The sequence below is a fragment of the Monopterus albus genome, unplaced genomic scaffold (genome assembly GCF_001952655.1).
Source record: "Monopterus albus unplaced genomic scaffold, M_albus_1.0 scaffold59.1, whole genome shotgun sequence".
NCBI lineage: Eukaryota > Metazoa > Chordata > Actinopteri > Synbranchiformes > Synbranchidae > Monopterus > Monopterus albus.
In genome coordinates, this window is record NW_018127939.1 from 707777 (window position 1) to 722746 (window position 14970).

The following is a 14970-nucleotide window of genomic DNA, read 5'->3' on the forward strand; positions in this document are numbered from 1 at the left end:
GGTCCAGAGTTTAATTTGTTTGGTGACAGGGTTTGTTTGTTTCAGTCTTTGTCTGTAAGCTGGATACAGGAACAAAGAAATGTGGTCCAAGCGTCCAAGGTGGGGGCGGGGTGCAGCCCTGTATGCACCACGTATGTTACTGTAAACATACACTTAGTCAGAACAGACGTTAACAGTGAATGCTCCTGGAGCTGGAGGTTTAGTCTGTACTTCGCAGCTTTGTACTTAATTTGTTTGGTGACTGGAAATTACAGAAAGCAGAGTTGCTCACAAGTCATTTTTTGCAAATCCAAACCAAATCTCATGTCTTTGAGGTGCAAGTCAAAGTCAAGTCTCATGTCCATTATGGTTGTAATTATCATCCTATCACCTGTTGTGTGCCATCCAGGCTGCTTAGAACACTGCATTGCTATATCCAAGGCAGTCACAGCATACACTGCATTATCATCACACCATTATCTATTACCATGCAGTATCAACATTGGATTAGTTGCTAGTGTTTGGTACACGGTATATATAAAAAATAAATATTGACAATTACTCAGGGTAACAGAAAAATGTTGCTAATATTATAAGCATAGAATAACTATAACCTAGATTTGGGGGTGACTGTGGTTCAGTGGGTAGAGCAGTCGTTCCCGATCGGAGGTTCAAATCTCGGTGCCAACAGTCCACATGTCAAAGTGTCCTTGGGCAAGACACTGAACCCCCAAGTTGCACCCGATGGTTAGAGCCATCGGTTGAGTTGGCGCCGCACATGGCTGCCTCGGTTCTGTACCGGAAACAAATTCCTTGTGTGTAACATACTTGGCCATTAAAGGTGATTATCATTATCCTTATTTCAATTAAAGTTAAGAGTACAGCCTACTGTGTTATTACACTGGGTCTCCGACTAATGACATCTTATCTACTGTAAATTAACACATTGCTGTGGCCTTTCAAACTCGGTGTAATGATAATCTACTAAGCCTGTAATGTTACATGGTCAGCAGTAAGCCTCTAACTGGCCTGTAGCTCATGTTAACAATTAACATGGTCTTTCTCTCAGTTTAACTTGAGCCAGCAGATGGTAGTAGAGGAACACAGGTGATTAATTACCCAGTTATTTTTATAGTCATGGCAAAGCTAGCACTTTATGTGAACAAGTGTGGCAAACAAAGACTCTCACACATCTTCAAAACATTCACTCAACACTAGTTTAATGAGTTCATGTCCTTAGCTACTATACAAAGTTCGTAACAAGTTAATGTTAGATAACTGATGCTGAGCTGACATGTTTGCTAATAATCCATTGAAACTAATATTAACTTGTTTTTCACATTACCAAGTGACTGACTTACCTGTCTGTTGCAATTTGAGGTGCCTGATAAAATGGCAGACCAGGTGCAGGTGTGCTCGCCATAGTTACAGTGTTGTTGCTGCAGCTTACAGTCATCTATGGCAGCACTCACCATGCATGTGTAAAGTGACACATAATAATAGCAAAGGGAATGAGATTCAGCTCGACAGACATTTCTTTAACCTTAATGTGCAAAAAGAGAGTAAAATAAAGATTGTTGATGAGCCCTAAATGTCGAGTTTGAGTCGAGTCTCAAGTCTTTTGAGGACAAGTATCAAGTCACTGTGTGTGCGACTTAAATGCAACTTGAGTCCCCATCTCTGACAGAAAGAGAGGAAACAAGGACAGTGTGTGTCTCTCTGTCTATTGGGAATCTCAGACAGTATTACAGTCGGGCAACAGAGGTTCCACCAAGTCAGATGCAAAACATACACAAATACACACACTGGAGTGCCCAGGGAGATGGCTCCTGCTCAAGCTCATCACAGAGACATGTGCTGGGGGACAGATAGAGGGGACTGATCACTGCAGTATATAGTCAGACGGTCTGACAGAGAAGTAGAAAGGATCCTATTTCAATTCCCTTATCTCCAAGCTGAACTCTGACCTTGCAGGAGAGAGACTGAGAGGAAGAAAAATGGAAAGAGCCATAGGAGAAGAATGGGGGAAAGGGACAAGTATAAAGGTGTGGAGATTAAAGCCTTCTGTTTTGTTCCGTTTTTGCCCACCAGGCAAATGCATGGCCATGCAGCATTACAGTTTTTTTTTTCTTTCTGGCCCTATTTTCATTCAGCCAAATCAAATAAACATTTATACTGAATCTATCAAACTGTTTAATGTCAACAAACATGCACACATACTGTAGAACGCATCTACAAAATGTTCATATTCAGTGTATTTAATTTGTTTATCCCAAAAATCTCCTCCTGGCATCCAAAGAGTGGTGAAGGTTTTTGTGGCTATGTTAAGGGAATTTGAAGCGCTTGACTGGAGATCAACTGCAGTCTTTGTTACAGTAAATGCCCATGCTTGAAGTCAACACTGACTTCAAGCATGGGCATAAGCACGCAGGATTGAGGCTTAAAGAAGAGCCGCTCTAAAAACAGAATCAGTGTTGCACATTTGAGAATTGTGGCATTCATCACTGTTCTCATAATGAGCAAACTTCATGACGAGTCTAGACTTGTCATACATACCATGTAGCCTGTAAAATATCTATTCATTCAGCATATTGTCATCATCATGGCTGCAACTTTACTGAGGGTATTTTGTTGTTGTTTGTTTGTTTGTTTTTACTGACATGCTTAGGCATTACAATTGCATCCATTGTGCCCCATCACATGAAAATAAAAGACACAGACACTGGACATTTTCATTGTATATTAAAATTTCAACATGGAAGAAATCAGCAGCAAATGTAAATTATATATGACAAACCTGTTAAATATGCTGCAATGCAGACTTTCTGTGACTTCTTGTACAAGTTTTCTAGGTGCACAGCAGTTTAAAATGGCGACCCTTCAGGCATATTTGATATGTGGAATGTGATATTGGGCTATATAAATAAAAAACGACTTGACTGTCAGGGCAATCTGTGCATAGAATTGTCACTGTGAATAGAGATCCAACAAATGCTGTTAGACATAAACCTTCAACTCAGTCTGAGATGACCCATCCTGAGCCCGCCAAAAGAACTGGAATCAGACAATCATGTGAATGCTACTTAGGATATGGCTTTCTGTGGATCAAAGAAGCACACGGGCATATTTCACCTGCAGGGAAAAGCTGTCACACATGGCAGTGGTGCCAAATACTCTCAAACCATGACAAAAATCACTATGAAAGGATAGAGTGGTTAAAAAAAATAAAACTGAAAAGCTCTGATCTAAACAACATCTGGGACCTGTCTTGAAAGTCCAGGTGATTTCTGTAAGGATGTCACACTTGTTGGACTATTATAAAAAATGCCAGCAAATTTTGATCCAACCACTAATTACAGTTTCTTTCTAAGCCAATGATTTTACACAAGCCAACTTAACAGTATACAGTACAAATACATTTTATAGGAGACATGATTGCCTTTTGTCCTCTGTCTTAAGTTATATAACACTACACAAGAACTACATGCATTTCTTTTTTGACTATAAACATAAAACGCTATCTTAATCACTTCACTTAAATCCCATATTACATCTCCCTTAAAATAACTTATAGTCCCCATAAAATTGCACAATGAATCAAGAAAATTGATAAAACAAGGTCATTTTTGTTGAAGGGAAAGAAAACTGGATAATTTCTCCCCACTGACAGATTTTGTCTTGGGTGTATCCAGTGGATGCCAAAAGAATTCAAATGATATGCTTGTTAGCATGATGGGGAGCAGCACTGCTGCTTGTCACTGGCCTCAGTCAGATCGCACCTTTCCATTTGTCTTCCCAAAGCTCCGCACTTTTCCCATCAGCAGCGCTCACCTAGGCAACATTGCTGAGAGCTGAGCCAAGACCTCACTGTCTTTCCCTCCTAGCTCTCAGCCAATATATAGTAACACTGCACTGGGGTTGCTTTTCAGACCCTTAAATAAAGGACCTGCAAGACAGAGAAGGAGGCCCAGCATGCAATTGTGTGTGTGCCAACATGCACTCTCATCTAGTTCATACCAGATCTTGTACCACCTCCCACAGAAAAATCGGGATTTGCTGTAACAAACCTGACATGAGAATGGAAGTACTTGTAAGGAAACCCAGACCTACGTGTTTGTGCTGTCACCTCACATACACTTCCTGTGCTCAGCACCAGCTGTGACACATATGGATTAGGAGTTAAAAATGTTTTTTTAGATATTGACAGTGTGATTTCATCAGCTATTTGTACTTTACTGTAGCCTTTACATGCTTAGCAAATACCAGGTGCTGAGTTTCAGTGCCCCATGTCTCCACCAGCCATTTCCATACACTGACATTGTGCAGCAAAGCATTTAAGACATCCACCTCCATGCAAGCAAAGTATTTAAGACATCCACCTCCATGCGTTCCCACTTTGCTTCATTTTGAGATTGTCCTGTTTATTATATTAACAGCTTCTGCAACAATCAGCCTCTCAAACTTTATTTGTAACACTGCCTCAGTTCTCCATGGGAACAACATGTAGATCAATATTCATGAGTGCTTTGCACTGATCATTTATGATTAATTGTGGCGTTTTAGCCAGAATATGCAGCTCACACTGTGTGCACATTCTCAAGTTGATTGTGATGTATAAGGGAAATTTGTTTGGAAGGGTGCATGTGCATAGTATCATACATCTGATTATTTTTTGTCAAGAGTTGTTTCTGTATTTTTGTGCACATAAACTTTTGGTATGAATCCTAGCCACAGTTATAATTCAGGCCTCAGGGCTTTGCAAGGGCCTACTTTCATTCCCCTTCATTGCAAGCCTTTCTTTTGTGGTCATAGACCCTCACACATATCCACCAAACATGCATGTACTCATATGAGGGGATGTTTGCAGATATATGCAGTAAGTCAAACACACATACACACTCACATCTGGGCTGTTAAATGTGATTGTGAAGCAGCCACTGTTCACATGAGGTAAGACCTTCTGTGTTGCTCCTACATGTTGTGGATCCACACAAAAAAAAAACAAAGAGGGAATCCTTATTTTAGAAATAATTACAAGAAGGAATTAATTGGTAATACAGCTCACACATGGCAGACCAGCACAGATGACCACACTGCCCTCTATCAGTGCTCATGTGAACTGATGTGCCCTGTACAGTGCATGCACTATCTCTCCTCACTGTTGCTCAAAATGAAATTCTCACTCTTGATTTTGTTTAGCTAGAGGCAATAAGTTGGCCGAGATGACCAGTATGTAAATAACGTGTGTTCAAAACCTACGGGTGGTGAAGACATCACTGGACTTTGGAGACTGTTGTTTGTAGCATCTGTGTGTGAATTTGGCTCATTAGAGATGTTCAGTAAAATAAGGTGATAAAATGACAAATCTCTGAGCGAACTGATGTGCTGACCAGTGTTTTTATTTCTTCTCTCACATATATGTACACACACACACACACCCATTTCATCCTTCACTGTTTAAGGTGTACAAGCGCAAACTGCATGCTAAAATATTTTCCATGCAGGATTAAAGGTTCCATCTGCAGACATGCCTGTAGTTGTAATGCACTGCAGAGAACTGCTTCCCCCTGTGTTTCTATGTAATTTCAGCAAGATTGATAATGTAATTCAAGACTAGAGGAAAGCGAGAGAGTGTGTGAGAAGGTGGAGCAAAAGCAAAGCATTTGCCATTTAGCGCAACAAACAGCTCCAAGCCCAGATGCCACTAATTTACCTCCACCCTCCTGGGGTTTTCATCCACACTCTTCCTCCTCTCTGATCCCTTGCTTCATTTTGACAACCACTTTCCTCTTCCTCTTCTACACTAATCCCCTCACAGCTAGAGAGACAGGATGTTTAGGAGCTTATTTACTTTTGTATAAATGTGACTTTTTCACAGCATAATTTGAAGAGACCTCATGCCAGAGCGATGTTTACTGTGTAAGGGTTGTTTCTGCCTTCGTATCAATCTGCGAAGGGTCTTGGATCTTTGAACTGAGATATGAAAAGTCACTCTAGGCTATTTATAAAAGTGTATCATTTCTTAAAACAAATGTGTATAACCAACTGAGCGGTAACTGCATAGCAATGGACATTTTGGCCTTAATACATTACAGTATGAGCTGCTGATGAAATATATGATGAAAGGTTATTTATACCACTAGTATGCACAGTGGAATGCATTTGATCTGAATCGTAAATGTAGGCTTAAATTTCTGGTGCATAATTGAACATCATTACCTCATTAATATGCAAATTGTACTTACTACCTTTTTTAAGAACCCAAAAATCTGTCATGTTTGTTAAATGATATAAGAATTATTTGTTGGTCATTATCCAGTGAAGCTTTTAAGGCATCATAAATTATTTATGGATATAAAGTTGTTGCCCCAAACTGCACTCATGTTTTACTCATGTCTTATGGATAGTGTGTTGCTCCATTCCTTGTGTTAAATAAATTATACAGATATACACAGGGATTTTTCAGCCCACAGTCGGAAGTTTGCAAAAACATAAAGTCTAGAAAACTGTGCAATATATAATGTTTGTCGCCAGCAGGATGAGGTAACATTAATGTAAAGGACCAAGTATCTTATTTTTATACACAATTTAGAGATTGTTTATTTTATTGTTTATAGTTTTTATGTGTTGATTTTAGATTTGGATGGTCAGCTGTGCTGTGGTAAAGCGCTATATAAATCAAGTTGAGTTGAGATGTTATTTATAGGATGAATAACCCTTGTTGACCTTGAGCAGAATGCTAATTTTGCTTGTCAAATACAAGATTAACTCATCACTTTTTAACTTTTATTTCATGATTGTGATGTTATGACTGAATGTTACAAATGCTATTTTTATAATACTTCAAATTTCAGTCCAGGTTGATTTGGTGATGTCTATGGATACCGGTAGTGATAGCAGGTGCAGTTCACTGTGACAAGTCCCACAATTCTAGGGGTAGTAAATATTTCTCAAGCTGGTTCTTTGTCAGAAATACAACAAAGAATAAGTGTTGCTTTTTACAGTGCACCCAAAAAAACTTGTTTTCACTCACATGGCAGAGCCACCATTGTAACCGAGATGCACAAACTTTATGAAGACAAGAAAACTAAAGTGGCAGTGGCATTGGGACAGATAAACATGGCTGTGCTCACCAGAGACTAATGGACTTCTCAGTAATCACAGGGACCTCTGGGTCCCTGTAAGGCACATTAAAACCAGTAGTGGAAGAAGTGCTCAGATGCTTTACTTAAATAAAAGGAGCAATATAACAGTGTAAAAACACTCTGTTAAGTAAAGGTCCTGCCTTTAAAATGTTACTTAAGTAAAAATATTAACATCAAAACATACTTAAAGTACAAAGCGTAAAAGTACTCATTAACAGAATGGCACATTTCACATTCCTCTATATCATGTTATTGTATTATATATACTGATGCATTATTGTGTACATCATATTTAATGTTGCAGCTGGGAAAGGAGGAGCTAGTTTTAACTAGCTTATATCTATTTAATTTGAATTACTGCTGGGTAGCTTGTGAATTTCAATGAGGTCTTATAATTATACTGTATATTTTGTATTAATCTGGTTATGAAAAGTAACTAGTAACTAAAGTTTTACAATAAATGTAATGGAATAAAAAGTACAATATTTGCCTCTAAAATGTAGTGAAGTCAAAGTATGTAAGTAACAAAAAATGAAAATACTCAAAAGTACAAATACGCCTCAAAATCTGACCAAAGTACTGTACTTGAGTAAATGTACTTAGTTACTTTCCACCACTGTTTAGAACAGATAAAAAAACTGTAACTGTGATGACTCATGAGTTAACTATGGATAATCATGATTGACAGACACACACACACACACACATGTATGTCATACTGTATTTGTGAAAAACAATCAGTCAAGCACCTGATAACATAAAATGACGTATGCTCCAACAGAGATTAAATTTATAAACACATTCATTAAACTCTGCGCTGGGCAGGCTTATTAGCTTTCATTACACTCATTGTTGCCCTAAAATACTCTGTCTGCCTCTGTAATGTTTCTTCTTCATGCTGCAATGCTGCTGTTTTCGTCTAGCAGCCGTGACATACCTGAGCTAATCAGCTATCACCCTCCTCTCCACTCAGCAATTAGAAAGGCTGCGAAATGGCTACTCTTCCCTCATGTGTCCTGTTTGATTCTGCCTCACCTCACGCAGCTTGTTAAATTTACATTTTACGCATTAAAGTGGCACTTTTACCCAGAGACATAGAATAAGTGGAGACGGATGGATGAGTCAACATCAGTGAATGGCTGTGATACTCCATTAGGTCAGAAGCTGGGTTCCTTTCTGTCTGGTGTTGTGAAATGGAAACAGGTTCTTTTTCTGGCACATGTAGCTGCTTTTCATGTAATGTTAGCCGAGGAGCGTGACAAAGAAGGTTGTCTGTACTCTATACATGAAACCTTTTCCAAGGAGTACACTGATGTGAGAACATTATGCCAGGTGTGATAGATGTCAAGTATGCATCTGTGTGTGCATCAGTGATTGAGATGTTTATACAGATCAACCATAACAACAAACATATATCAAGTAAAATGTAATGTAGCAAGAGCCATTGTAAAATTTTCCTTCAGCGAGTGCAGCATTGCTAGCTATAGCATAAAGTGACTCATTCATAACCAAGCCAACCTCAGGTATGGTGATTATATTTTGTTCATCCCTATCTTTTTCACTTTTTCTTTTTTCTACCTAATTCGCTCTTTCATCTGTTTTTGACCTGCAAGCTCACAGCCTGTGTCTGCACAGGAGTTGAAGTGAATTGATTTGGCAATGTAGTTTCATGTCAGGCCTTTGACTTTTTAGCCAGAGGCTGAGAATTGCCTCTTTTTTTAATCCAGTTTTTTTTTTTATGTGAGGTGAAACAGGGCTGCCAGAGTCTCATTAGAGTTGCAAAAACCAATATCTGAATCTTGCGTGCCTTCGAGTGTCTCGCAACTTTTATTTCCTGTTTTTAGTGAACACTTAGGCCTCAGTGTTATGAAGGGGTGGTGGCGGGGAGGGGGTGTGTTGGAAGAAAAACAAAATAGAAGGAAAAATCAATCAGTCTACCCTCCACCCTTATTAGATATTCAGTCCCATTCAGGCACACTTCGATCGTTTCAGTTTTTTTTTTAAGTATGCACGCCAATTCATTTCAGTATGTCTGGGAGAATAATAGTTCACATTCCTCAAGACTGCTCCCTAATCTCATAGAGAGAAGGAAAGATGGGGAAAGAGAGAAGGACAGGAAGAGAAAGGGTCAGAGAAGGGGGAGGGTAAAGACAGAAAAAAGACTAAAAGACATATTGGCATGTTAACAGTCAAATCACATTAAGAGTTTGTGTGGCTGATGCTGTCTGCCAACTTATTCAACACAAGAGCTGTGACTGCATCAGAGAGCAATAGTGCGCCCACTCATGCAGTCACAGCAGAAATACACAAAGCAAAAAACAACAGCAAACCCTTAAGATTCAAGCACTACAGTAGCTATGACAAATTGCAACCTCCAAATTAGTTGTTTTGCTCCACATTTTGCTGCATGCACTTTGCTAGATTAGCAGTAAACAGCAAGGCTAAAAGGTAAGCCTGTTTAGTATGGCAGAATCCTCATGGTGCACCTGAGCTGCCCGAGCCTCACACTAAACCACTGTCTGTGCTCTGAGGTGAAGTACATACGGTGCAATTAAATACCGTCATGATAATCAACAGTAGTGAAGCAGCACTTTCCTTCCTACAAAATAAATTGCTTATATTACATGTGTCTGGCAACTTTTATCCTGTAAAGGCTAGAGAAAATTTCAGAAAATGGTAAAAGGTAAACTGGATTACTAGCATGCAATCCTAAATAACAAGATGTTTATTTAAATTTCAACACATTAATTTGTTAAATATCACTCTTGGATAGGGTTGGACCAGCTGTGCATACACTGAGAATTATGTGTGTTTTAGAGGTAGTAGTATTCCTATAATTTAGAATGGGAAATATCTAATTATGCTAACCTATGGGGGGGGGTGTTGAAAATATTCCATACATCTACTAAACAACATTGTATTAAGTGTCATGGCAGAGGCGTACATGTACACCATATCCCATTTTGTCTTTAACAGATCAACAGTTTAGGCTATTAGCAAGTTCTCATTAGCTTTGTTAGCTACATAAATATCAGCTACACTTGGCAATTAGTAGGCATAGTGGGTATTAGTTGGCTTTGGCTCAGGGGTAAAGAGATCATCTCCCAACTGGTTGGAGGTTCGATTCATAGTTCATGCAGTCCACATGTCAAAGTGCCCTTGGGCAAGACACTGAACCCCAAGTTGCCCCTGATGGCCAAAGCAATGCCCTGCAGGGACCGTGCTACCATCGGTGTGTGTGAGTTGGCATCACAGTTGGCTGCCTCGGTTGTGTACCACAGACAAATTCCTTGTGTGTAACATACTTGTTCATATAAAGTGATTATCATCATTATCATAAATATTTAGAAACAAGTAATCTCTATGTCAGAACTAGCTTGTGTAGTGTAACTCAGTACAAGGTATAAATAAATAACCTTTATGCAGTTTTCCACTTTTTTTTCTGTTTTCTTTTTTTGTTTTTGTCCATAGGGTTAGGGTTGGTATTTTTCTGCCATAAATGAATTAATGCATTTATGTTGAGGTGGGAAGAGAAACGCAGTTGAGGCTGTGCTTATGCTGATTAGGCAGTGCATTGCAATTTTGGTGCTTGTTTCGACCTGAAATAGTGACTGAGATAACACTTGCTCAGATGATCTTTTTTCAGATTCATTGCAATTTTTGAAACAATGGTCTACGACAGGAGGCACTAGAGCAGGTATCTAAATGTATTTTAATGGCCACACCAACTGAAAATAAACTGTTAAATCCACAACAGAAATCCACTGTGAATGATTTATTGTGAAATTATCTGAATTGTGAAAAATGTATGATAATTTACAAAGATTATTTTCATATCAGATAACTAAACTAGCCCTCGGTATGTAGCTATAGATGTCAATATGGTATAATGTAGGTAATAATGTACAGTACTCTGCCTCTCTTCCACATTGTGCCTGGTTACACTTGGCTGTGCCCAGTATGCGCTGGTGGTGACCAAAGTATGGACACACCACATGCGCTTTCCCCTGGCATTTAAACTTGCGTTTACTACTGCACCCCGTCTCGGGCGTTTCAGAGTTTCAGCGATTCACTAAATCAACTACCTGGCATAACATGAAAAAGCTGATTTTGGAACAACTGTAGATAACATTAGCAACTCAGAAACCCAGATTGCAGTAAGAGTGTTTGTTTTCTTAAAGTCATTAACAATTAGCAACTTTTCAGGACATCACTGCATCACAGCGGGAAAGATCCTGGAAATCCATTCTTTCCATCTGGGCTTCTTATGAACTAATGCACAAAAAAGTAGATTAGAAAAAAAAATGAAAGAACTTGAAAGAATGAAAGAAGTTTGTTGATAAAATAATTTAAAATTCCTGTCCTTCAATACAGAGTACATAAAGTACATTATTTGTGCTCTTTGTCAATAGAACCAAAGGTCTTAACAGTGATTACCTGACCTTGAGTTACCAACTGCTCTCCAGGCTGCGCTTGAAAGGTGCACTGAAGGTATTGAAGTGCTCATACCCACAGTGAAGTGCAGTTTGAATTCAGTAGATGCAAAGTGACCTTTTCCTGAGCTTATACTTAACAACTTGGTAGTAACTGGACCTACCGGCGTAATCATTCAAATATTTTCCAATTTTATTTGACAGCTTGACGTACTTTGTCCTTAAGCAGAGTTTAAGGACATAGCAGAAGCCTGGCGCAGCCTATCTAATCAGGTCATATGAGATAACAGATTAGGGGGGAAAGGCAAGAGGAAAAGAAGAAGAGTGGAGAGAGTGAGCAAAATGGTGAGCAAGAGTGAGGAGGGTTTCTGTCACATGCTCAGCCATGTCCAAACCTGTCAGAAAAAGGGGCCAGAGTTGGAGGAGATGGCTGGCAGAGAGGCAATCAATAAACTCACATTTCATACTGCACTGTGTGTGTGTTTGTGTGTGTGTGTGTGTGTACTGTCACTGTGTGTGTTTGTTGCATCAATTTTTGAACCAGCTTGTTGTGAGCAGTTCTTACCAGACATTACCACATGTGCTACGCTACATGTTTTTTTATTTTACGCTCCTCCAGTCCTCTTTAGCACCAGGGAAAGTCCAGCATCAGTCCAAAATTAACATATGTATGAAGTCCATGGGTTCTTCTGTTTCAGAGCTGTCCTCAGTATCGTGAGCTGAACTCATTGTGAAGTAAAAATGTTAAGTATTCTGCAAGTCAAAGCCCAATTAATCTTCCCTGTAGACACCCCAGACAGTGTCTGTTGATGGCATGATAAATTAAAAGCATGGTCCACATGTTTGCGCTCTGACTTTGGAGAGAGTTGCTTGTGCTCAGTCATATTGATTGAACCATCCAGGAGGATGAGGCAGGTACATGCTGACAGTTTCAGGGTGGACTTTCGCATTCAAGCCAGTTACTTAGCCGCCACTGCTTAAAGGTGGCCTAAGAGAGAACAGGTATAACTTCTTTGTTCTGTCCTTACTGAATCTTTAATGATGCGATACCAGCACCTGTCCTTTGTAACTGATTGCAATTGATCTGCTTCACTGATGACTTTGACTTTACAGTCTCCTGTCTTTTCTCCTCTTCTTTTCCCACATTCCTCTTCTCCTCTTTTCTCTTCCCTCACTTCCTCTTCTCTCTCCTTCCATCTCCTCCTCTCCTACCAGGCCTGTAGATTCTGCTGAAACCTCCTGTAGTCGTTTTTGCAACATTGAAAAGCAACGACTTATCTCTCCCACACAACCCAGGCTTAGGAGAAAAGAAGAAGAAGATGGCAAAAAAGAAGAAGCAAGAAGATTTCTTCTCACCATGAAAAGTCAAACAAGAATACACACACATTCCCCAGCCGTGTCTACAGCTATATAAAACCACTTGGTGTTTTTTAAAAGATTTCTCACTTATTCTCTAGCCACTCTCATCTCCTTTTCTTTATCCTTACTTTCCTTGCAGTCCTTTCCCACTTTCCCTCATCTCATCTCTGCATCTATTCCTGACTTGATTTGACTGTCTTTGATTTTTTTTTTTTGACCTCTCTCCTCTACATTTTATATTTCCAGTTTTCAACGTATTCCATTTTAGCACCATACCATTACGCTGGCAGTCAAGCATTGGGTGTTCATAGCAAAATGCCACATCAATAGGAGATACTTGAAACAACATGTATATTGATAGTATATTTTAAAAAAGCTATAAATGATTTAATATTGGACCTCACCTTCAAACCTCGTGTTTTCACACAGTTCATCCCTTGCTTTCTTTTCCTCCTACTTCCCTGTTTCCTCTCTGTTGCTCTGTTTTCTTTTCCCCTCAGTTCCATCCTTTCCTTCCTTCATTCTCACCATGCATAGAGTCCACCCCACTATCTATCTGCCTCTCCTTCCCCGACTCCCCATCTATCTATCGACCTCGCTCTATATCTTGTTGGGCCAGGGAACACTGCAGAGGCTGAGGTACTGTCCTAGTCGGGGAAGAGCATTGACTTCTTGATGTGTTCCTTTCTTTTCTCATCACAGACTGTGGTTGATCTTGTTTCCTTCTTTAAACGGAGAGAAAAAGTCTGTTTTCTTTGTCTGCAGTGATCGTGGTCTTTTAGGACAAGGTGGTAGCCATAAGCCTTCAAAGTCAAACTCAATGGAGTCGTTTCTCGATTTGCTTTTGTTTTTATTGCATTAGTTGTCATGGAGTGGAAAACAGTATAACTTTATGGTAACAGTGTAAACCTTAAAAAAGTACTATTATATAAATATTTTATTTTTTACCATTGTATAAATATACAGTATTGATTAACTTATGTATTTTGATTGCAAGTTCTTTGGTCGCCCACTCAGTAAGTAAATAATAAAGAGGAAACCTTTTTTTTTCTGTGGATTTTAGCCAATATTTTTAATGTTATCGATGTGTTGACTATTTTATTGTAACACCTTTTTATTGTTTTGTTTGTTTTTTTACTTTTGAATCTCTCATTAATTGCAGAATCAGGAGTCTTGTTTTGAAGACAGCCACGTGTTTAGGTTCGATTTTGTCTCCTGTGAAATCTGCCCTCTCCTGTTCTCTCTCCATCTGTCATTACAAGTCACAAGAAGATGTGTAAGAAATGGTTTTGGTGCGTAGATTTGCTTTTTTTCTCTTGCGCTCATCAAAAGAAGGCAGCGTGTGGGTTTGCGGGGAAGACCACCTTCAAGAAAAAGATGACATTTTGAATGAGTTACATCTGTCTTTTGCACTAATTTAATAAAGCTGTTACTGAAAATTCCAACAATGCTATTTTGTAAATTGCACGTTAACTGAAATGCCCTGTTATTGCAAAGGAGGGAAGTTGTACAGATTTTTAGTGCAAGTGCTAGAATGTCATTAACATCTTTACGTTTTTCCATCTTAGGCACTTAAAGGAACTGTTAGACATTTCTGAATATACACCAGGAGGAACGAGCAGCTAGCCTGGCTTTATCCATAGGTAAAAACAGCACACCTAAAGCAGCATGTGTAAAGCTCTAAAGGCACAAGTGACAACAACATTTCAGGATGTTGCCGCTCTTGGTGTGATGGTTACAGCACACTACGTTACAGTTTTTTGTCCAGAAACGTTTGCACTTTAGCGGGAGCTGTTTGAGGTTCTTTGTGCTAAGCTAAGCTAAGCTAACTGTCTCCAGGCTATAGCGTCATCCCTAATAGATAGACATGAGAGTGATAATAATCTTCTCATTTAAGCAAATAAGTGGTTTTCCCAAAATGCTGAACTGTTCCTTTAACAGATTTTAAGTTTTCATCTACATTCAAGAATACAATGTGTGGAGGCTTGTTACCGGATTTGTTTTTGATTGCTCAGCTAATGATTAGAAGTTAGACATACATGCACCTTTATTGA

The 14970-nt window shown here is 39.1% G+C and overlaps 1 protein-coding gene across 2 annotated transcripts in view; it reads left to right on the forward strand.

Moving 5' to 3' along the window:
* cdh13 (cadherin 13, H-cadherin (heart)) overlaps nucleotides 1-14970 on the forward strand; it is a 403886-nt gene that overhangs the window by 358151 nt on the left and 30765 nt on the right. The window contains exon 15 of one of the 2 annotated variants that reach the window (XM_020603005.1): nucleotides 12773-14678. The exons of the other annotated variant lie outside the window; for it this stretch is intronic. Within the exon in view, the coding sequence (XP_020458661.1) occupies nucleotides 12773-12780 (8 nt within the window). The 3' untranslated portion in view covers nucleotides 12781-14678. Of the gene's footprint in view, nucleotides 1-12772; nucleotides 14679-14970 lie in introns of those variants that run through there. 2 annotated transcript variants of the gene reach the window in all.